At 42.2% G+C, this 20,756-nt stretch overlaps 8 protein-coding genes across 10 annotated transcripts; 5 read left to right on the top strand and 3 right to left on the bottom strand.

The window, feature by feature from the left end:
• Nucleotides 1–427: 427 nt before the first annotated feature.
• BCIN_03g01270 (hypothetical protein) lies at nucleotides 428–2,795 on the top strand. The gene is made up of 6 exons (XM_024691741.1): nucleotides 428–609; nucleotides 664–779; nucleotides 836–937; nucleotides 992–1,169; nucleotides 1,218–2,544; nucleotides 2,596–2,795. The coding sequence occupies exons 1-6, from the start codon at nucleotides 535–537 to the stop codon at nucleotides 2,610–2,612; spliced, it is 1,815 nt and encodes a 604-aa protein (XP_024547513.1). The 5' UTR covers nucleotides 428–534; the 3' UTR covers nucleotides 2,613–2,795.
• Nucleotides 2,796–3,595: 800 nt separating this feature from the next.
• Nucleotides 3,596–4,957, top strand: BCIN_03g01260 (hypothetical protein). Of its 2 annotated transcripts, XM_024691740.1 has the most exons (5): nucleotides 3,596–3,831; nucleotides 3,886–3,984; nucleotides 4,030–4,144; nucleotides 4,199–4,799; nucleotides 4,847–4,957. In XM_024691740.1, exons 4-5 carry the CDS (start codon nucleotides 4,254–4,256, stop codon nucleotides 4,937–4,939), a joined length of 639 nt encoding a protein of 212 aa, XP_024547511.1. In that variant the 5' UTR covers nucleotides 3,596–3,831; nucleotides 3,886–3,984; nucleotides 4,030–4,144; nucleotides 4,199–4,253; the 3' UTR covers nucleotides 4,940–4,957. The 2 variants fall into 2 exon arrangements, with proteins under 2 accessions (XP_024547511.1, XP_024547512.1); XM_024691739.1 differs by lacking the exon at nucleotides 4,847–4,957 and having other exon boundaries at nucleotides 3,733–3,831; nucleotides 4,199–4,513.
• Nucleotides 4,958–5,269: 312 nt separating this feature from the next.
• Nucleotides 5,270–6,238, top strand: BCIN_03g01250 (hypothetical protein). The gene has a single exon (XM_001559346.2). It carries the CDS (start codon nucleotides 5,401–5,403, stop codon nucleotides 5,887–5,889), a length of 489 nt encoding a protein of 162 aa, XP_001559396.1. The 5' UTR covers nucleotides 5,270–5,400; the 3' UTR covers nucleotides 5,890–6,238.
• A 638-nt stretch (nucleotides 6,239–6,876) lies between these two features.
• Nucleotides 6,877–7,203, top strand: BCIN_03g01240 (hypothetical protein; the record flags this gene model as incomplete). 2 transcript variants are annotated; one of them, XM_024698283.1, is made up of 2 exons in its annotated part: nucleotides 6,877–6,886; nucleotides 6,938–7,203. In XM_024698283.1, the coding sequence occupies 2 exons, from the start codon at nucleotides 6,877–6,879 to the stop codon at nucleotides 7,201–7,203; spliced, it is 276 nt and encodes a 91-aa protein (XP_024547510.1). The 2 variants fall into 2 exon arrangements, with proteins under 2 accessions (XP_024547510.1, XP_001559397.1); XM_001559347.1 differs by having other exon boundaries at nucleotides 6,877–7,203.
• Nucleotides 7,204–7,758: 555 nt separating this feature from the next.
• Nucleotides 7,759–8,867, bottom strand: BCIN_03g01230 (hypothetical protein). The gene has a single exon (XM_024691738.1). The coding sequence runs from the start codon at nucleotides 8,579–8,581 to the stop codon at nucleotides 8,000–8,002; it is 582 nt and encodes a 193-aa protein (XP_024547509.1). The 5' UTR covers nucleotides 8,582–8,867; the 3' UTR covers nucleotides 7,759–7,999.
• A 482-nt stretch (nucleotides 8,868–9,349) lies between these two features.
• BCIN_03g01220 (hypothetical protein) lies at nucleotides 9,350–10,082 on the bottom strand. The gene is made up of 3 exons (XM_001559349.2): nucleotides 10,013–10,082; nucleotides 9,756–9,938; nucleotides 9,350–9,696 (listed from the first exon to the last, which is right to left on the bottom strand). The coding sequence occupies exons 1-3, from the start codon at nucleotides 10,015–10,017 to the stop codon at nucleotides 9,639–9,641; spliced, it is 246 nt and encodes an 81-aa protein (XP_001559399.1). The 5' UTR covers nucleotides 10,018–10,082; the 3' UTR covers nucleotides 9,350–9,638.
• Nucleotides 10,083–11,474: 1,392 nt separating this feature from the next.
• BCIN_03g01210 (hypothetical protein) lies at nucleotides 11,475–16,798 on the bottom strand. Its single transcript, XM_024691737.1, has 7 exons — nucleotides 16,363–16,798; nucleotides 16,063–16,314; nucleotides 15,765–16,013; nucleotides 14,771–15,713; nucleotides 14,164–14,714; nucleotides 13,744–14,110; nucleotides 11,475–13,688 (listed from the first exon to the last, which is right to left on the bottom strand). The coding sequence occupies exons 1-7, from the start codon at nucleotides 16,670–16,672 to the stop codon at nucleotides 11,630–11,632; spliced, it is 4,731 nt and encodes a 1,576-aa protein (XP_024547508.1). The 5' UTR covers nucleotides 16,673–16,798; the 3' UTR covers nucleotides 11,475–11,629.
• A 384-nt stretch (nucleotides 16,799–17,182) lies between these two features.
• Nucleotides 17,183–20,074, top strand: BCIN_03g01200 (hypothetical protein). The gene is made up of 7 exons (XM_024691736.1): nucleotides 17,183–17,693; nucleotides 17,755–17,763; nucleotides 17,816–17,919; nucleotides 17,971–18,080; nucleotides 18,128–18,739; nucleotides 18,941–19,625; nucleotides 19,674–20,074. The coding sequence occupies exons 1-7, from the start codon at nucleotides 17,575–17,577 to the stop codon at nucleotides 19,934–19,936; spliced, it is 1,902 nt and encodes a 633-aa protein (XP_024547507.1). The 5' UTR covers nucleotides 17,183–17,574; the 3' UTR covers nucleotides 19,937–20,074.
• Nucleotides 20,075–20,756: the final 682 nt, after the last annotated feature.

Here is a 20,756-nt window from a genome sequence, read left to right as displayed (position 1 = left end):
GAAATAAAGAAATGACGCACCAAATTATGTTCCTTAGTAAGATAGGATTCAGATGTCGAATTTGAATGAGAACGTTGACAAGTCTTGAACAATCTGGTTGATATGCAGCTTATCTCGTCTTGTTCTTTTACGTGCCCGCCAGGATCATAAAGTCACGTGCGTTGATAATTACGACGTTTTACTTTATTTTCTATACATTCCATTTCATCCCACGTCTATTCATGAAAATCCATGATCATCAAATGGGCGACAGCGATGTCCCTTGTATATCGAGCTGAAAATGACGTATATGGCGGTAAGGATAGATAAACTTTATGAGATCACCCATGAAGAAACGCATGTGAATGTGAAAGTCTAAAACCCTGAATTGGTGATTTGCGGCTTCCATGGTTTCCAGTGGCTTTCTCACACTAACAACCTCACAACCGCCTATGAAGCAAGATGATCATATCCATATTTATACTGGAAACCCCATACTGTCGTGGCTGATTTCTCCATCAAATTTTATTAGTAATTCGCTCGTACGACTTTACAATGAAGCGAACGCTGCTTCTGTGTTTTATACATGGCTTCAAGGGTAATGGCGAGACTTTCTATACGTTCCCTCAAGTAAGCCAATAATATGATCTGTAGCTTGGATAAAGGTATTGACCTTCGAGATAGACCCTTCAGAAAAATGTAGCAGATAAGCTACCAGATGATGACGTTGAACTTCTTATATATCCGAAATATGAGACCAGAGGCGACCTGCTGGACAGTACCGACAGATTTCTTGAATGGTATGTGGCCATCACTAGAGTTATTGGGTACTGATCTAATTAACTTAACTTCATAGGCTGAAAGCAAAGGTTATGGAAGTTCGAAAAGAGAAGACTGAAGCTCCATGGCCACCAAATGACAGATCTGTTGGAGTCATCTTGGTTGCACATTCGATGGGGTAAGAACCAGCTTCATTACCTTAGTCCTGAATCTTTACTGACATTACATTCAGAGGCTTTGTAGCATCTGATGCACTTTTCTCAATTCTTAATGATCATCACGATAAAGAAGACGAGGACTCTAACCATGTCATATTCCCTCTCATTCAGGGAATCCTTGCTTTCGATACCCCTTACAATGGTCTCGCTCGTTCTATGTTTGTCTATGGTGCTTTTTCACAATATAATAAAGTAAGATCTGAGATCTTTCCGGTCTGACAAATACTGACTTTGATGTAGGTTAGTAACATCTGGAATATAATGTCGGCAGCATCAGCTGGCCTTATCAGTGCTAGGTCCTTAGGAACCATGTCTGCAAAACAAGCCGCCAGACAAGCAGGAAGCTCTTTGACAGCTACAACCAGAACTGCAAGTCCGGGATGGAAAATCTGGGAAGGAATTGCAGTAAAATCTGGTGTTGTGGGAGCAATTGCAGCTGGTGGTGTGGCGGCATACAGAAACCGTGAGACTATTATTTCAGGTGTCAAGAATCTGAATAAGAACTCTATCAAGGATGGAGCGGAGCAAGGCTACGATGCATTGGGACAAGGGCTCGCATATATCAATCGAGATAGTGTCGGTCAATCTTTCGCATGGTTGTCAAGTCATCTTAAGTTTGTGGGCGCGTTGATGAGACAAAAAGAGATGGTCCAGAGACTTGAAAGACTGTCCAAGATTGAAGGAGTTGGAATCAGAAATTTCTATACTTCATTGGGAGAAAACGGATATTGGACAGGTGGGTATTTTGTTCCGGAGAGAACTTTCTCTGCAATACCTGCTCCAGGACAAAAGTCTCACGAGCTCTTTATTCGAACTGTCAATGGTGCAGTCGAGGATGAAGTTCAAGCACATATGAGTATGTTCAAACCACAAACCAACGATAATTATGATGAAATGTCGGAACAAGCAAGAGATCTAGTTGTTGAATGGTTCAAAGCCGACAACAAACTCGTGGATGTACCACCACCGCCAGAACCTTCTCCAGATGCTATCCCGGCGAAAGATACTACAGATGTACAGACGGAAGATGGTGAGATGGCAACAGCTACAGACTCCGAATCGGTTCCAAATCTAGACATGGACGGGGTGCGAGAATCACCTCTTGATATTGTGGCTGCCGCTGCCTCGATTCCACTACCAGATATCCAAGAAAATGACCTCGATACAAAGCAGCGAGAATCATATCTTCAGAGTCTTTACCGAATCTCTCAAAAAGCAGGGTCCGGTGTATCTGAGTACGCATCTGCTGCAGGATCTGGTCTTACTGGCGCAGCTTCAACAGGTTTGAAGGCCGGAGCAGCTATTCCCACTTTCGCATCCAAAGGAGTTAGCTCTTTCTGGAGCTCGAAGAAAGCCGAGAAAACAGAGACTGGTGCACCAGTGGAGGAGGAAGAAGCAAGCGAATCCGTAACCATTGATGCTGATGATGATGTGAGAACAGAAAGCAAGAAGGGTTCTGTATGGACATTTGGCTCCTTGTTTTCCTCAAAGAAGAAAGGGGATGAAGGAGAGGCTGCTGATGAGAATAACGATAGTAGAATGGATGAGTCGAAAGTGGATGATCATAGTGAGTTCGGCCAATTTTTCGTGTCATAACCAATAATTCTAACTGTTTTAGGGACTCAGCTGAAGTGATTTGGTTTCTCGATGTTTGAAAGTACGAGTATACGAATATGTAGCATTGTTATCTTGTAATGATATTTTATAATTATGGCGATTAGTCATTTGTTTCATTGCATTGAATTGAAAAGGGGGCCTCTCGGCTGTATCGTTAGTTCTCCAATTATCATGACAGTGAATACCAGGTTGGTGGTCTTACTTTTGCGTTGTTACCATGCAGTGTCACTAAAAGTCATCATTCATGCATGTGAGATTCAATTTTTTATCTGCTAATATCATAAATCAGATATGCAGCAAGGCTGCTCGTCCCCCTCGAATTTTATTGCACTTTGAAAGGCCAAATGTGTGCGTAGTGGAATGATCATGATTATAGACACGAGTATATGCCTGATGGTTTCACAACGACGATACGAATCTTGTCCTTAAAGAATACACTTTGGTGTAGATCTCATCTTATCTTATCTTATCGACATCTCCATCAGCTCATTGTTGCATCCGCATAGACCGTCGGAGGTGGATGAGATTGTCTCGGACCTCGGATATACTCCGGTCAAAGAATACTTACTACCTCCAAGTCAATTTGATATTCGAAATCATACACGAAATTAAGATGTCCGACCTGTTTGTCATTCCCCTCTTCAGCTAATTTGCTGTTGATAAGTCCAATGGAGTGACAGGATGTATAATCATTGGTACGAGCGCTATATTTGCAAGGCGGTTGATCAGTAGGCAGGCAAATGTCGCTCGCTTTGTGAAATCCAGGCGTTTGCATCGTCGACATCTCCACGCGGTTGTAAACTGTCTAATTGACGGGATGTCAGTGAAGACTCACTGAATACTATTCGAAGATTTCATGGGCCTCACTAATCCGCAAAATCTTATTCCACTACTTTGCCTCGGTAGAGACGCGTGCGCTCAATTGGGCTCGTCGCGCATTGCATATACGATTGGTGCATCCACAAATCCAAATGTAAATGTTCGGCAAAATCGATCTATTTGCCATACGACAATTCAGCTGAATATTGGTTCTTGAATAGAGTAGCAAGATATTCATCTCATACCTTTTTCGACTTACGCTCTCAATTTCTCACTGCACCTTAATCTGAACCCGAGCTTATCATCTTGGCTACTAATCTCGACAGTCGTGATGGATTTGCCTAAAGTACTACTCATAGGAACAATATATTGTGCATCTTCGGAATGGAACAATCTGTCAGATATCGCGGAATTAATCGTGAGTATTTATTTGTTACGAATAATATTTACGATGCTAATTTTGAGATTATAGCATCTTAAGGATGGAGACAGAGATACTTTTCGCAATGGTTGCCATTCGGGGCACTACGATGGAGTCGTAGTAATAATAAGATGTGAAGATGCTTACAAAGTACGTGAGCCTGCATTTTCAGCTGACATGGGCTTACTGAAATAGTACACTGGCCGTTTTGACACCGATCTTATTCAATCTCTGCCAGAATCGGTCAAATTTGTGTGTGCTCCTCAGGTTGGATACGATCAAATTGAAATTAATACCTGCACTATCAAAGGTAGAAAAGATCGCAAATCACATATTTCGAACGATTCATAACGTATTCTCACAGGTATCGCCGTTTCAAACTCCCCCGCGAAGATTGGTAATGCAACAGCGATGCTACCATGTATCTCTTGCTCGGTGCTTTACGTCGATCATGGATTTCTTCTTCGTCCATCCGGAATGGCCAATGGCGCGGGCATGCTGGGTTAGGACACGATCCGGAAGGAAAAGTTCTGGGGATTCTCGGCATGGGCAATATTGGTAGTGTAGTAGCCAAACGTGCCTCAGCATTTGAGATGCATATTCAATATCACAACCGCAGTCCCCTTCCAGCGGAAAGGATCCCTCCAGGCACCAAATACGTTACCTTTGAAGAGCTTCTCCGGACAAGCGATATCATTTCAGTACACCTTCCACTCTCGGACAATACTCGGTACACGATCGGCTCGAACGAATTTGCACAAATGAAGGATGGTGCCATTTTGATCAATACTTCGCGGGGACCTCTAGTTGACGAACAAGCTTTGCTTGACGACTTGGAATCCGGTAAATTATACAGCGCTGGTCTAGATGTTTTTGAAAATGAGCCTCAAGTACATCCCAAGCTGTTAGAAAACGAGAATGTTGTCCTGACTCCGCACATGGCTGCTGCCACATTCGAAACTATTGTAAGCAACAACAAGTTCAGTTACTTTCTTCGACTAACAGAAAGTAGCACAAATCAGAAGCCCTTGCTATGTCTAATGTTCGAAACGCACTTCAGCATGGGACTTTGTTGACACAAGTTCGTGAACAACGAGCTGAATAAATATTATGTTCCTAGAACGATAAAAATGCTTGGTGGCTTGCAGATGATTGCCGTATGGGAAAAGCTTGAATATCGGCACAGTTGCTGACTATTAGTGGTTTCTTCGTATTTCTTGCAAGGTAAATGAATGCAGGGTAGACGAATGAAGAAATTACTTCCAACGAAAGTGCATGATACGAGGCTCTGTGCAGTTTGTAAGACCATAATCATTCAGGCTGAATTGACGCACCTTCAAAAAATCAATTTCTTTGACAAATGGTAACCACCTATGTAGCATTAAATTTTGCTTATTTTGAATCCCAGGGACATCGCAAGATCTTCGGTACAACAGCATACAAATTTATAAATAAATCTATAATTCCTGATTTACAAAGGTATTTCTATCCTCGAGTCACAGACCGAATTTAAATCGAATTTCAAAAGACTACGCCGGCAAAATCCGAGCAGCAAAACAGCAAAAAATGACTCGCCTAACACCAACATTCTTGCTCCTGATGGTCGCATCTCTCGCGGTCGCTTCTCCACTGGATCCCGCTGTGGAAATCATCGCCCGAACTGCAGCACCCCAAGACGATACACCAACCACAACCATTACAGCCACTACAACTGATGTACCCGCAACCACCACATCCTCCGCCGCAATCGCCACCAAAACTATCGACGGCTGCAATGTTCAAGGTACAGCTGATACAGCACTTGCCGCACGATATTTCGGATCAGCCTCTTACGCCGACGTTTTAAAATGTCAATATAATTGTCGTTATGTGACAGCATGTATATCCTACTCGTGGAACCCCTTGGATAGTAACTGCACGTTGTATAACTCATGGATGGATGACTTCAACACGGGTGATACTACTGGTTATGTGGTTTTGAGTGATGATAGTGGGACATTCTTTTCGGATAAATATCCGAGTGACGGGAGCGATTTTTGTTACGCGGCTACTTAGAGACAAATAGACGGAGTATAATGGGGGATGTCCTGGAGGAAGTAACATGAATGGACACCTAAATTAAAGTCTTCGAGTGTCTCACATGCTTGAAAAAGAGGGATGGAATTGGCTCGATCATGATTAGATTCTTGTTAGAGATATCAAACATTCTCCGCAGACTCCAAACCTTGAGGATCTATCACACAAGTCATTCAGAGAAGCCTCATCGCGATTTGTTTTGTTTCTTTTCTTTCTATTTCATCGTATCATTCGATCATCTTTTGGTGGAGTTATGGAAGATGCCCGACACGTCACGTGCAACTCACATTGTTTCTTCTTTTGTTCCAACCAATAAATCACCGGACTAGTCGTAAGCAAGGCTTGCAACAGGAATCTATCACATATGTCTTGAGAAAGCAAGTTCTTTACAATAACCTATGTGGCTGTGACCTCGGGTCAACCTTCCTTGCCTCATTTGCGACCCTCTTCATCACGATCTCATGCATAATCTAGATCCCGTACCCATTCTTTTTGACAATTACGTCAATCTCCTTCCCCCCTATCATCAGATTACCCCACCATTGATGTCTGACGGGTGTTACTCATGACATGCGTTCTGGAGAACCGTTGGTTGGGCCCTCCAACATCCCAGTCATTTTTAATATGTGATCTACGTCAGGGTCTAACATGGATCCTAGCCTTGATTTTTGGAAAAAACAGGAAATCCTGAAATTACCATCGACCCAAGATCGAGAAGATGATGGAAGTGCTCCACCATTTGTGGCGTCAATATGCATATTCCAACACGGGGTTTAGACGAGAATCGTTGAGTTGGAGAAGTATATATCTGGGGGCTTTCTGCCGGGTAATTTCTAACTCTCAACATCAACAAACAAATCATCTGCAGATCTATCATACATACGATTTCTAAATCTCAAATCAAAATCAAACACTAAGTTCCTTCTCCAAAACAAATCAAACCCAACCCCTCAAATCCAAATAATCATGTCTCAAGGTGGGGGACTCCTCGGCGGACTCGTCGGCGCACTCGATAACACTCTCACAGGCGGCGCCCAAGCCAATGGACAAGGCGGCTTACTCGGCGGAGTTGGTGGTGCTCTCGGCAAGACAACAGAAGGACTCGGAAATACATTGAACACTACTCTTAACGGCGTTGGCGATGTAGCTGGTGGTGCTACCAACACTGTTGGAAATGTTGCTGGCGGAGCTACTGGTACTTTGGGTGGTGCACTTGGAGGTGTCACTGGTGGTGGAAGCGGAGGAAGTGGTGGTCAACAATTGAACGCCTGGGGAGAACCAATCAAGAAGTAAAGAGTTGGCCAATATGGCACAATGGATTGCTTAGGATATGGGATTATGAGTCCGGATGGATTAGATGGGAATATTATGTACAAGAGTGGCATTGGAGCGAGGATTATCTGTTTTTCCGACACAAATTTGGTTGTTCGTTGGCCTGAGAATGTTTGTTTTTGAACTGTTACTGTTTTATAATGAAATTCAATACTTGTTTCAACATATCAAGATTTCGTATTTTATCGTGGTCGTATTTCATTTATTCAAGTGAGTGAGTGGCAGCCGCTATCTGATTTCATGACTTTCTACAGTTAGTTCTGATATCGACACACATGCTGAATCTGTTAAACAGTTCTTTTATTTATTTTTCAAATCAGAAGTCGAGTTCATATTTGAACGTTATTGATATTATATACGTGGCGACCATGAGGTCTTTATAATAGGTATGGATAAACATATTGTATTGTGTATATCTATTCTAGGCTCAGAGCTCCAAGAGCTACATGTACTATGCTTGTGCGCTACTGCTACCTCGGGTGTGAATATTCACTCGTATCGTGACAAACATCAAATTGTAGAATTTTTAAAACAATTTATGGTTCGATGAATTCAGCATATTTAATACTGGATTATGCAACCCTTGCAATAACGTGCTCTACTGCAGTAGTTTGCACACTCTCAGTTAAACCATACGAAAGATGGCCTGCAGTAAGTATACATGAGCAAGCAGGATTGAGCGCGCAAACACCATCGCCCTGAAAATATTTACTCGTTAGTATAAAATACTTTTTACATATTCAGCATAGCTCTCCTCCTATGAACTCACCTCAAGACAATAGTCAAGTACTTTACCACTCTGGTCTAGTTTGTCGGAGAGCTGTGGGATGCTTTCGTTGTTCGCAGTCGCTGAAGCTACAAATAATCCCACCGTAGCATCATTTCCCGCCTGCCCGGTACCATTCACATTCGATAGTTTATCCGGAACACGGTACGGGTTGCCTACGAGAATAACGGACGAGACGGAGTTAATAGCTTCAGAGCTGAGTTCCTCAAGCGTCCTTAGTATCAAAGTGGCCCCCTGGGAATATCCGAAAAGAGCATATGCTTGATTAGGGCACTTTTGGAGTCCTTGATTAATGGTGTCGATGATGAATTTCTGGCCGGATGTAGTATTTTGGTCTACGCCGGCGGGGTATTCGACAGGGAGGCTTACACCATCGGGGACTTTGGCAAGAATGGACTGGAGCATGGGATAGAACATGATAGAAATGCCTTGCGGCTCATTAGTACCACGGGCGTCGATTAATTTTTTTGTGAGAGAAAGGTTAGTAAGATTTTCTTGTAGGAGCATGTACGCTGGGGTTTCGATGGTGGTAACTTGCTGTAAGAGTGACATTGCATGGATTCTGAACGACGTGTGATGCTGGCATGTGGCATTGAGAGAAAGCTACCGGCTCCACATCTGCATTCAAATTCTTGGAGCTGCAGTGCATCTGATGTAGGAGTCGATGCATTGTAATCAGCTGCAGCAGCAGTCGACAACAGACTGAGCGGGAGGAAGAGGGAAATTAGATGCATAGTTAATGAACGCGTGCTTGAAGGATACCGATCGTTAAAAAGAATGATGTTTGAAAAGTTGGCTGCGAGCACTATATAAATAGTACTTCATGTCAGTGGAAACCTTAACATGCACGGCCACCTTCCTTGCTGTCTTGGATTTTTAAATCAGATCTTCCTGGCTAACAATTCTGCAGCTTTAACAGATAAATTCAATATAGAAACCACGCTTAGAATGTTGCGCGTATTAGGTAATCAAAAGAATTGATAAACCGTATTCATTAGAACAATTCGGAAAACGCTAGCAAGGACTAATTGTTTGAGTTTCTCGTGGATTAGGGTTGCAATAACCGCCGGAGTTGTTTGATTCGTTTCTTGAATGCATTGTTTATTAAATACCAAGTATTTCAGCTGAAAACTTCTATTTTGAGGTATTTTACAATTAGCCCTAAAATAACCTTAAATGAATGATCTTCACTAGCGTTTTTCGAATGAATAAGATAGTCAAAAATGACAGTCCTTTCTTAATTTCGTTTCTATAGTATAGCTACTCGCACTTCGCACTTCGCATTTCGCATTTCGCATTTCACATTTCACATTTCACATTTCACATTTCACATTTCACATTTCACATTTCGCATTTCGCATTTCGCATTTCGCATTTCGCACTTCGCACCACGTGTTCGTATCTTAAAAATTGTACGAAGCGATTGGGGTACACCGCTTTCAGACCATACAACTTAGAACCAAATGACATTTTACCTGCGGAATTGTGCTATAGTCATTCAAGTTCGTTTCCTTAACATTACAGGCTGTAAAAAGATATATTGTTCAATTGTACTCCACATCTATATGTTTTCTCAACTTATCACCCAAAGCCACTTGTTTATATCTCCTCAATTTGCTTTCTCCTCTAGCGCCCCTGGTAACGAGCGATGGTGCATCGCATCTGATCTAATTGTTCGAATCTTGTTAAAAATTCAATCTCTATAAATGAAGAGCGAAAAGCTTACTGTCTATAGACAAAGTGGCATAGGCTTGTGCTGAAGCATATCTGGGACCAGAATAGGACATCCTGATCCGATTTGTCCAAATTTATGAACTTTTGAAGCCCAAGCGAGAAAACAAGGAGAGGCGCAATGATGTATGGCAGGGATTTCTCAAGTTTAACGAGTCGGAGTTCAAAATCGAATTTTCTTTCATTTTATTAGCTTCGATATACGTCTGGGTGTTCAATTCTCAAGTGGATTGAGAATAATCAAGGACTTACGCCATCTTGATAATGTATATGAATGAAGTGGTTTGTTTGTTTGAGGAGATGACGATGCTTGCAGAGAAGCAATATATATAGCTCAGTTCTGCTTGAATTACAAGCTAGAAAGATGGGCTACGCTCGGCAAATCTATCCGAGAATTGCTCCGCTTGGAATCTAAGACACCAACCGTTGGAGAAATTTTTTCAAATATGGGGCAAAAACGGCAATCTAAGTTGCAAACTTCCCAATTTGAACTATGTTTACTCAATTCGGCTTATATCACATAAGTTGAAGGGCACGAGGGCATATGTCATTTGAACAAGCTTTGTGGGATTTAAGTTTTCCCACCTGGGTTAAGATCTGACTCAACTAATTGGATCAATTGACAAAGTGGATAACAATTCTTGCCCAAAACCCCATCTTTATATACAAGAGGACAATTCTGCCTATAGGGTCGTGGAATTAAGCTGAGTATCTCGAGTTGAGACGGTATTTATCCGAGTGGATGTGATTAAACCTAGTCTCACTATTTGGTTCCACTGAGGCCCGCTTGATCGACATAATTGGGTCAAGTACTTTGCTCAAAACATCGATGAAGTCAGTCATGCCCTGGACGGAAACAACAGCACATTCAAGAGGTACTCGCTTCTCAATATTGACGTTTAATATACGGAATCAATCGATTGCTATTCTGATTTGAGATTTTAACAGACTCTTTCGAAAATATTGAGTTTGAGTATTTATACAGATTTCTTACACTCGCTTTATGCTTAGTGATATAATGTAGCATTGAAGTGAAGGCGCTTTTATCCATTTGTGATTTTGGAGTGATTCGGTGTGCATTTCCATCACTCCAGGGCGTAACAGTCACCTGCCTTTCTGTGGATTAGTTGCCGAAGCTAATCGGTGCAATTCAAAACTCAGCTAACATTTCGGTCCAAGCCGCCTGCGCCCGCGCATAAGTGGGGACAGGAGGAAGATATCGAACACCATGCTTAAAGACCCTAATTATACAAGCGCGATTGTAGTAGAGAACACTCAAAGTCAGGCATTATAAATTCAGTATCATACAATTTAAAAGATGCATTTTCTAGTGCTAGGTTATCTCTGATTTCTACCATAGCCTCAGTGGCATGTTTAGCATTGACAAAAAAGTGGTTCTTGGATAAGACATTGGTTACCAAACCGTCGGTATCAAGATAAATTGCAGGGGTTGAAAAGGTCCATTTTTCTCGGAGTGAGAATACCCAACACAAAAAGACCAAGAAAGACTCAACATGCTGATTAGTTCCAAAGCCTGCTCACTTGAAAGCGTGGCTGTAATTCTGTAAAAATACTGGCAGGTCGTCCACGATATTGTTACTCCATTATAGCTTTCTTCACTACATTACTACCACCGCTAGAACGTTCTCGTCAGCGCAATTATGCTTTCACATTCTTCTTCATTTGTAACTAAACATGCTTGTCACCACAATAATGTTCTATACTTGGCATTTGAATATTGTGGCCATTGAAGTTTAAATAAAAGAATTTAGAATTAGCGAAGCGCAATCCTATCATAAGCGCACCAACCCCTTTACCGTCCTTTCAATAGAGAATAGTTGTTCAGATCACAGATAACTCATAAAAAAATTAAAACAAGTAAGGAACAATATCGCAATCCTCTTTCAAATCAAAACTCTCAAACTTCCCCTGCAATCTCCCACCATGCACGTTAATCCTCTCCTTTCCGTCTCCGTCCGTCTCCAAATCCATACTCTTGCATTTCCATCCCCCAAGGTCAGTATCTTCCTTCACCAATACACCGATAGGAGGCTGTACCATACTTCTTCTTGGGACTATCAATCCTTGGGATGGAATTGAAGAATGTGATCCGATGATAATTTTCCCGACTTCTTCTTTTCCTTTCACTTTGTCTTCTTTCTTAGATTTCGAACAAGGAGGAAAATAATGCACGTTTCTCGATTTAGCGGATCGAGGAAGATATATTGGACTTTGGTTACAGCACACTGGGACTGTCTTATCATCCGCTCCTCTGAATAATGGAATTCTCATAACATTCAACTCTTCTCCTCGAGTAACAAAGAATAGTTCTTTATCCGTCCACGTTAGAGTGTATGGTAGTCGACTAACACTCATGGAAGCGCTTTCTCCCAGCGGTACATTCGTCTTGAATAGCAATCGAGGAGGGCTTCTAGCTGTTTTGCGGAAAGACAAATGGTGGGTTGAAACTTGAAGACTAAGATGCATTTTAGGTTCTTTTTCAACGGGACGGCCTTCAAGTGTCGCAAAATGAATGAATTTACCACAGGAGGAGAATCTGGTCTTAACGAAAATGTGACAGGAGCGATATGTGGAACAACAAAGTTCTCGGGTGAAATATGTATTGGTTGAGTGATTTGCAAACAATATCTTACCATCGCCCAAGGGCCAAACCAGAAGTGGTGCTGTTGGGTGAAAGACGGGAGGGGAGTGGAATATCCCGCCAGATATACGTTGCGAAAAGTGAAAAATTGGCGTTTTGTCTTGCATCGTAGTGTCATATATTTGTATTGAAACACGAGGCGCATCTTTTCCAATGGGTTTCTTCCCAAGGTAGAGACTTTCCAGTTTATATGCCTCTTCATTATCCACGATATCTTCATCGCCTTGGCTATTGTCGCTTTCTGAGCCACTATAGAGACTTTGTGAATAATGACTAGCTAAAGACGACTCTGAATCTTTGCCATCCGTATCCAAACGAGCGCGCTTTAAAACATATCCTGGTGCTCCGGATAAGATCATCTCAATATCGGAATCTTTACCGATACCCCCCATTTCCTCTTCGTTTCCTGATTCGTCGAAGTTATCCGAAAGATCGTCATAATCTGGAATTTCTGGAAGGTCAGAGCCGGAATCTTCACTGTCATGTGATCTTTGATATTCGGAATCATCAAAATCTTTATTTAGATCTTCTATATCGACTCGCTCATTGGCCCAATCGTTCCATTGATCATCGTCGTCTAATTCATCCAAATCACCTATCGTTGACCCTTCACTCCAATCCGTCTCTGCCGAATTACCATCAGAACTGATATCAGAAGCATCGACTAGATCATCAAACTCTTCAATGATAATTTTCTCATATTTGTGTTTATCAGTATCGACGCTATCTTCAATTACAAGTGATATAACAGAACTGTTACTTGACGAAGAGCTAGACCGACTGGATTGCGATTTTTCGATAGGGGTAGTTGCAACCGTTGAGGGCTTAGTCACATCCTGTTCCTCGCTTTTTGCTAGCTGTTGAATTATTTTCCGGGCTATGTATTCTCCGTAGTCAATCGTGAGATCGTCTGTTGGCTGTATCTCAACAAGATTCTCGTGCGTTAAATTTTGTCTTGACGATACGGCGACATACGGTCCGGAATTGGCCATGTCATCGAGATATAGTTCCTTGTCAAATAATTCAATGGGTGTATATTTGTCCTTTTGCTTGGCAAATATTTGTGAGCCAATTCGCAAATATTGAAGATCAGGGGTCAGGGAAACTGGAATAGGACGCCCAAGCGCCTTTTTGCTAACTGGATGATCGTACAGACACCAGTTCGCGCGAGATGCATTAATTTTTTGCGATACTGTAAGCTTAGGACGCCGGGTACCAATTTTCCACTGTTGGCAAGTAAATTCAAGCTCTTCGGAACCGCTCCCCCTATCTTAAGGTTAACAATCTTAATTCAGATGAAAAGAATGGTACATGTACTCACAAATTCTCTATCCTTAACACCACCATATTCTGACCCGCGAGATCAATCCCATCATAGTATCGAGAAGGTGTTTCCAGATCAGGGTCTTCATCCGGAGTCTGAAATATGAAGCTTCTATAACGACTTTGACCATTTTGCAAGAAATTTGTAGGACCCATAGAAGACCAAAAAATCCGATCAGTTTCACCGGGGTACTTGCCTCCCAGATTCGTAACCTTATCCAAAACATGATTCCATTCACCAACAAAATTGCTATACTTAATTTCTAGCTTCTTGTCACAGTTACTAGCAAGCCAGGCTGGGAACACACGTCTCAGATGTGGCCCTGTCCAAATTCGGTTGGAATTGAGCCAGAATTGGAATTGTCCTGCATGTAATTAGATCCATGAAACTTGCAATCCCTAGTATTCAGGATCTTACCTCCAATGAACAGACTTTGAACCTGTAGGCATGTGAAGAACTGTGCTGAAGTGATGAAGTTCTGAACTCTCGAGGAGATTTCAGGGGTATATGTAACTCCATCAAGATGCTTGTCCCAGTACTTCGCAGCATAAGAGAGCAAATGGTGTTCCATTACATCTTCGCCTGTATAATCCTCGAAGGTGTCCTTGGATTGGATTAATAGCCGCTGGTAACGAGATTGCCAGAGATATTTTAGACAAATATTGGCCATGACTTCCTCCGTAATCTCACATGCTAATGGCTCGGATCTGCTCAGACATTTTGGGTGCTTAACGAGAAATTGTCGCACAGAGCCATGGGTGAGAGTACATGTTGAAATTTTGCCATGTGCGGTATCGATATCCTCGATTTGGATAAGTGGCTCACATAACTTTAAAGCCATGCTCCTAAATAATCTCTGTGACTTGTCAACATTGTCACAATCGGAAGCGCCAAGAATCGCAATCGACTCGCATAGCTCGTCTAATCGTAGCGGTCGTCGTGCATAAACAATACATGCGAGTATTTGGCTAAGGATCATACTTTAGTGTGATGCTTCTTTTCTTGTATATTTAGTGAGACTTACGAAACAAAAGATTTTTGTGATGCCTCAATTTTGTCAATTTTATTCTGGTAGTAGTTCTCATAGTCTTTTGGTAAGCCTTCTCGAACTTGACATTGCACAGCTGACAGTGTCACCGCACTAGAAATAGAGTCTAACATAAGCGATGCCCATAAAAAGCATCCATCTGCTTTCTGGCGAAGATCCTGTAGTATTAAGTTTTGATATCCTTCATCAAGATCTAGACTATCAAGCTTCAAGATTGACTTCGACAGATAACGCTCGATATCAGCACTGTTTATGTCCTTAGTAACCTCAATTACTGCACAGTCTTTCAAAGCCTTGTTAAGATCAGCCCGATCTTGACTACTGCACCATAGCTTGAGTTGGTAGGACTTATCTAGTGTAAGCTCGATGAAAAATCTCAAAGCATCCGACAACGCTTCCCATCGAGAACCAGAATCGCATTCCTCGTCCAAACCATCGAGAAATAGATAGGATGGAGGAAGACGACTCAAACTCATGCGAATAAAGGTTTTCACGTCTTCGATCATGAATGCGGTACTTGTTCGTTGTGTAAAAGCATGGATGTCTTCAGGCATATCCTCGAGATAAGTCCACAAGCGATTGGCGAGCTGCTCAGCGATAGCGCAGTAGACTTGAAGGGATGAGAATGTTTCATCGAATGAATAATACTGATATAGTGAGCACAGAGATGAATTGGTCTGAAATGTGCTTTGTGTAAAGGCAGCTAGAACGGATTTTCCTGCTCCGGGCACCGCTTTAACCCAAAGCACAGAACTCATTGAATCCAGGTTCTTCCAATTTTCAAACTCATCATGAGAAAAGAGCCAGGAACATGTGTCAGGACTTCGTCTCCTCAAATACTGCTCTTGACGACGGAAATTGCTTTCGTTAAGAGTTGAATGACCTCGTAACCAATTTCTCACGTCTTTTTGACGCCCATCTGCATTCTCTGTTAGCCAATCGGGCATTAAATATTGTGTTAAACACATACTTTTCCTTGCAATGGCTCTCAGCTTCATGTCCTCTAGCTGTTGCTCGATGAATGCACTTTGTTGGTCTCGAGCGATACCTGCCAAACGTCTCTCTTCTGCTGCATCTTCCCGCTCACCCTTTTGAACACGCTCTTGTACAACAGGAACTAGTTTACTAACCCGATCAGCATTCTTTTCGATGTCCTTGATGATGACATCTAATTTTGAGGTACTAAATGAAGACAATGCTCTGCCCATTCTATTGGCAACTTCGAAATGTTAGTTAGAAGGCAAGTTGAAATACTACGAGATACGAACCGCATCGATGACACTCTTTGTCCACTCGAATCCAAAACCTGATCACATCAATATATGTCATCTGAAGCAGTTCTTGCATGGTCTTTGAGTCTCCAAATAATTCCTCAAACTCTGTGAGCACGTTGAGCTGAAGAGTAATGTCTTCGAGTTGGTTCTTGATATCATCATATAGATTCAAATATCGTTTGGAAGTATCGATGACGACCTTCATGCAACCCCAAATGATTGCTGTCGGCATAGGATCCGCATTACCTAAGAGTATAAATTATATGTTTGTTTTTCCGATGAGGTTTAACTTACTCATAGTATCAACCACACCCGAATAATCAGCAAGAACTGTAATCACTGGCCTTAACACTTTCCTAATGTTCCGCGTTACTGCAGAATCTGTGGTCTCTTTTTCGAGCTGCTTCAACGCGTTGTTTACATCTTGCTTGGAAAGAGGCTTGGGTGAACTTTGCAGGTCTGCGATCAACTGAGAAGTCTTGCTCTTCTTCCCTCTCCGCTTGATATACTCCTCAAGAGCACGGTTGAAAGGCGATGCATCAGTCTTCACTTGAAGCTTAAAGGATACAGTTTTTTGCGGTGGCATCTTAGGTTCTGGAGGCATGGCGATTTTCTCTACCTCGAGTCACACCATTTCCGTCTCATGAAATTAAGGAATATCGAGCCACCGCGCAATCATGATCAAAATGCATCGAAGGCTCGGGTATTTCTTCGACTGAGAAATCTATCCTTGTGGCTCGGCGATGCAGGCAAAATGTGACGGGATTGTAACGAATCAACGCGATAAATCGATACAGGGCATAGTGTTAGTGCTGACATACCAATCTTGTTGTGACCTTGCGAATTCTCTTCGGGCTTCATTGCTGGGGTAGTTTTCTGGAGAATGGGGTAGCTGAAGCTGCTCAGGGGTGACGACGAGAATGACTTCTGCCATCGATCGACACATACCAGCCATAACAATGCTGCAATCAGTAACGGCACTCAAATAAGTTTAATTCTATTGTCACAAGAGAATTAGAATAAACGACAGCATTGTGTTGTATCGTTCTTGTTGAATGAGAAATGAGTTCGAGGCGTATATACTGGAGTTGGACCCCGGGTGGATTCTATCACCGAAGAAGACGCGCCAGCTTTGACCCCACACTGAATTTTAAGCCCGACACCTGAGATAAGATCTATCGCCGCCAATGAACGATAAGCGACCAGCTCCATTCACCAAAATCATCATCCCCCTCAGCCCTTCCTCTTCACCATGCATCACGACCATGTCACTCGATTCTCCATTGGGCAGAATGAGACAATACTAAAGACCCCCAGTATGCATGTCCGCATGAAATGTAGGCTCAATGTGGTATCAACACAAATCTAGAGCAATTCTCGTCCATCATTCCATCACCAAATGCTCTTTGTGATTCTTGATTCCCCTCTTCTGTTATTCTTACATTTCAGAGCGAGCTTTGCTTTACGATAGACTCGCCCATATAGACAGACTTACACGGGTTAACTATGGCGTCTTCTAGCAATTCAGCGCCAGCGGACCAAACTGGGCCTCCTTCAATCGGAATCAAAAGGGTAGAAACAGCTCAGGATAGCAAAGCGCAGAGGCTCTTGCGTGTAGATCAAATGTGAGTGTAGTTTTTTTTCACCCATGCTAGAAGTTTAGAGCTGACGACATACGCAAAATAGTTATAGCAGGTATGTCCTCCGATCTCCCTTAAATCGCCGACCATTACCAATGCAACCACAGAAAGGACCGCCAGACGCACTTCGTTAGAACTGCGAAGGCTACAGTAAAACCAGATCGATTCGGAAAGACAGCATTGGTAGTACGCCGCATCATATCAAGACAAGGCTAGTTGTACCCTACTCGACAAGTTAAACAAATGTGTTAATGGATGTCAGGTATGCTCGCGGCAACGGAGGTTGATATCAAGTCAGTTCCACTGAAAGAAGTACTTTTGGAAATATTTAATGGTGTCGAGGGACTCAGTCTAAATAAGACCCCTCCTATGGTTCGTAAACCTTTGTAGACTTCGGCACAAATGCTTATACGAAGCAGTGCTCTCCCGACATACTTTTCCATGCTAAAGATGCCCTGATATTGAGAAAGGTGGAAGAGAAAAAAAAAGACAATCCAAACCAAATTTTGATCGATGATATTGGTACAGCACTGCGGTTTATAAATGAAGATTTTGGTCACCAAATAGGAAGTTTAGAGTCGTTGCTTAATAATGGCGAAATCACATTCGACCTGCTGTGGGCTTTGATGAAGCCAAAAGATCATGTGGTTTCTATGCAGTTTAGGCTTACAGGACAAAGTCAAGCTTTGAGTGTTGTCAGTGGGACCTATCTTAGGAGACAGAATTCTACGAACTATTTCAAGCTTAACGGCCGCATGATCTCTCACGATGGAGAAGATTTTGGCTATGGCTTCGTAGACATCGAGATAGATGAGTTCGATGGTGCAAGGAAGATAACTTCGTTAAAGGCGTATCCCATTCAATATGATCCAAACCCAGATATCCTTCGCAAGAATTTGATCCAACGAGGGCGCAAGTATTTGTCCTTGATTCGAGCTCTTCCTCGGGCTTTTTGTCAAGAATATACTATGGATTTTGGTTTGGAAGACCATGAAACTTCAAATGGAAAAATTCAGGCTCAGAAGGCTAACGTATGTCGCTACTTTCTCTTACAAGATATTTAATAGTCTAAATTGTAGCCCGAAAACGAAAGGCTATCGATTCTTACACTCGATTAAAAGCTTGAAACAATTTAGTAGATTGAGAACAAGCTCGCAAGTGTTGAGCTGCATGATTGACTTTTAGAAACACTATTCTTTTACAGTACAGCTTTTAGACTAACAGGTCATTAGTTACGGGGTCGTGTCATGGCGGATCCAGAGGCATGGAAGTTCAATAATGGTTGGACGGATCTTGCTACACCAATAATTGAGAGAGAATACTCTATTACGGGTAAAGATTTGAATTTGCTTGATGATCAATTGTTGGTTTGCGCAAACTGGATCAACGGTTTTAGTTTAACCCACAAGTCTTGGGGTCAGTTCTCTGTCGATGGCTTGGAAGACATCGTTTGGAATGAAGACGCTTTCAAGAAGCTAGTCGTTGATGAGACTAGACGGAAGTTGATTCACGCATTAGTGAGAGCTCACCGACAAGACGATGCTTCTTTTGATGACATCATTGAAAATAAAGGGAAAGGTCTTGTTGGATTGCTCAGCGGTAGTCCTGGTGTTGGAAAAACATTGACTGCTGAGGCTGTTGCTGAGGTTACCTCTCGTCCCTTGTATCAAGTCAGCACCGGGGAGCTCGGAATAGACGCCGATAAGGTCGATAAACGTCTAGGTATGATACTAGAGATTACTAGACGATGGGGTTGTGTTTTACTCATCGACGAAGCGGATGTATTCCTCGCAACACGCGGAATCGATCTTGCTCGTGACACTCTTGTGAGTATCTTTTTGCGAAGACTTGAGTACTTCAGGGGTGTTTTGATTTTGACGACAAATCGGAAGTCAGAAATTGATCCAGCTTTCCAGAGTACGTTACAGTCCTAGCGGCAATGTATTTGTGCTAACACTAGAACAGGCCGTATACACTTCTCTATCCATTATCCTGATCTAACTGAAAATGGCCGTGTGATTGTTTGGACTAACTTTATCGACACTATCTCGAAGCAAACGGGAAATCCTAGCCTCAGTTCAGCTGATATCCAGAAACTCGCAAGACTTGAGTTAAATGGACGACAAATCAAGAATGCGGTCTCATGTGCAGTATCACTCGCGAGAGAGGAAAAAGAGCCACTCTCCGTGAATCATATTGAGATGATCTTGAGCATCACAACTTTGTAAAGAGTTAAATTACTTGCGACGATTATGGCCTCATATTGCAAAATTACAGTTCACAATATTTGTGGGTATTAAATAAAACAACACATGTATTTGCATAATTCCAAATCTGCTTGAGTGACACCTCACAAATTTGGCCCACACTTTCCATCTTACTATTTACGATGAACATATCAAGAATCTGACATGTTTTTGGGTTTAAATTCTTAGAAACATACGTCGTGCTTGTGCTGTATGAGAGAAGTAGCCTCACTCAACCTCTCACTCACCGATAATATCTTTGTATTGGAACGCCTTTATTACTATTGGAAGTTTTCAGAAAAGATCCCGTTTTCAAGTATTCAAATAACTTCAACCTTCATACTTTAAAACCCACCCGTGTGTTCGTTTTACTTCTTCCGTCCAAGGGATTTTGCGAAAATGGACGTTTTTCACAACCAGAATGTCTAGAGCGACAAATTTCGCTCCACTTAAGAATTCAAAGACGGTGATATCGACACTCGGTACTTTTCCCAATCCCAAATCAACTTCGTAGCTACATAGGGACCAGTGAGTTAACTCCATGTGTAATTATCTTAATTCTTTGGGCGAAAGAATATCCCAACTGCAAGAATAATGTAGGCGAGGGAATTTTGTACAGATTCATTAGGGATTCCCGTTTTTCGCTTGAGCCAAAATACCAGCTCGATTACTTCCTCCTGCTCCGGAGCGCATCAGTATTGACTGTCCACTACACAAACGAGTTCGAAGATAGATATAAGAGACACAGTTATCCTGCAATACCCGGTCTTTTATAGGCTCACGTGAGAAGTATCGAAGATTT

Source organism: Botrytis cinerea, chromosome 3 (assembly GCF_000143535.2).
Source record: "Botrytis cinerea B05.10 chromosome 3, complete sequence".
Lineage (NCBI taxonomy): Eukaryota > Fungi > Ascomycota > Leotiomycetes > Helotiales > Sclerotiniaceae > Botrytis > Botrytis cinerea.
The sequence above is the reverse complement of the archived record's forward strand: the minus strand, read 5'-3'. Positions and strand labels throughout refer to the sequence as shown.

Bases quoted from the DNA above. Each gene is read 5' to 3' on its own strand.
- BCIN_03g01270 (XM_024691741.1), top strand. From the start codon at position 535: ATGAAGCGAACGCTGCTTCTGTGTTTTATACATGGCTTCAAGGGTAAT. The intron at 610-663 runs GTAAGCCAATAA...CCTTCGAGATAG, and splicing joins CTTTCTATACGTTCCCTCAA to ACCCTTCAGAAAAATGTAGC. The intron at 1,170-1,217 runs GTAAGATCTGAG...ACTTTGATGTAG, and splicing joins CTTTTTCACAATATAATAAA to GTTAGTAACATCTGGAATAT.
- BCIN_03g01260 (XM_024691740.1), top strand. From the start codon at position 4,254: ATGTATCTCTTGCTCGGTGCTTTACGTCGATCATGGATTTCTTCTTCG. The intron at 4,800-4,846 runs GTAAGCAACAAC...AACAGAAAGTAG, and splicing joins CTGCCACATTCGAAACTATT to CACAAATCAGAAGCCCTTGC.
- BCIN_03g01250 (XM_001559346.2), top strand. From the start codon at position 5,401: ATGACTCGCCTAACACCAACATTCTTGCTCCTGATGGTCGCATCTCTC.
- BCIN_03g01230 (XM_024691738.1), bottom strand. From the start codon at position 8,581: ATGTCACTCTTACAGCAAGTTACCACCATCGAAACCCCAGCGTACATG.
- BCIN_03g01220 (XM_001559349.2), bottom strand. The intron at 9,697-9,755 runs GTAAGCTTTTCG...TCGAACAATTAG, and splicing joins TGCCACTTTGTCTATAGACA to ATCAGATGCGATGCACCATC.
- BCIN_03g01210 (XM_024691737.1), bottom strand. From the start codon at position 16,672: ATGCCTCCAGAACCTAAGATGCCACCGCAAAAAACTGTATCCTTTAAG. The intron at 16,014-16,062 runs GTTCGTATCTCG...AACATTTCGAAG, and splicing joins CAAAGAGTGTCATCGATGCG to TTGCCAATAGAATGGGCAGA. The intron at 15,714-15,764 runs GTATGTGTTTAA...CAGAGAATGCAG, and splicing joins GAGAGCCATTGCAAGGAAAA to ATGGGCGTCAAAAAGACGTG.
- BCIN_03g01200 (XM_024691736.1), top strand. From the start codon at position 17,575: ATGGCGTCTTCTAGCAATTCAGCGCCAGCGGACCAAACTGGGCCTCCT. The intron at 18,081-18,127 runs GTTCGTAAACCT...TATACGAAGCAG, and splicing joins TAAATAAGACCCCTCCTATG to TGCTCTCCCGACATACTTTT. The intron at 18,740-18,940 runs GTATGTCGCTAC...ACAGGTCATTAG, and splicing joins TTCAGGCTCAGAAGGCTAAC to TTACGGGGTCGTGTCATGGC.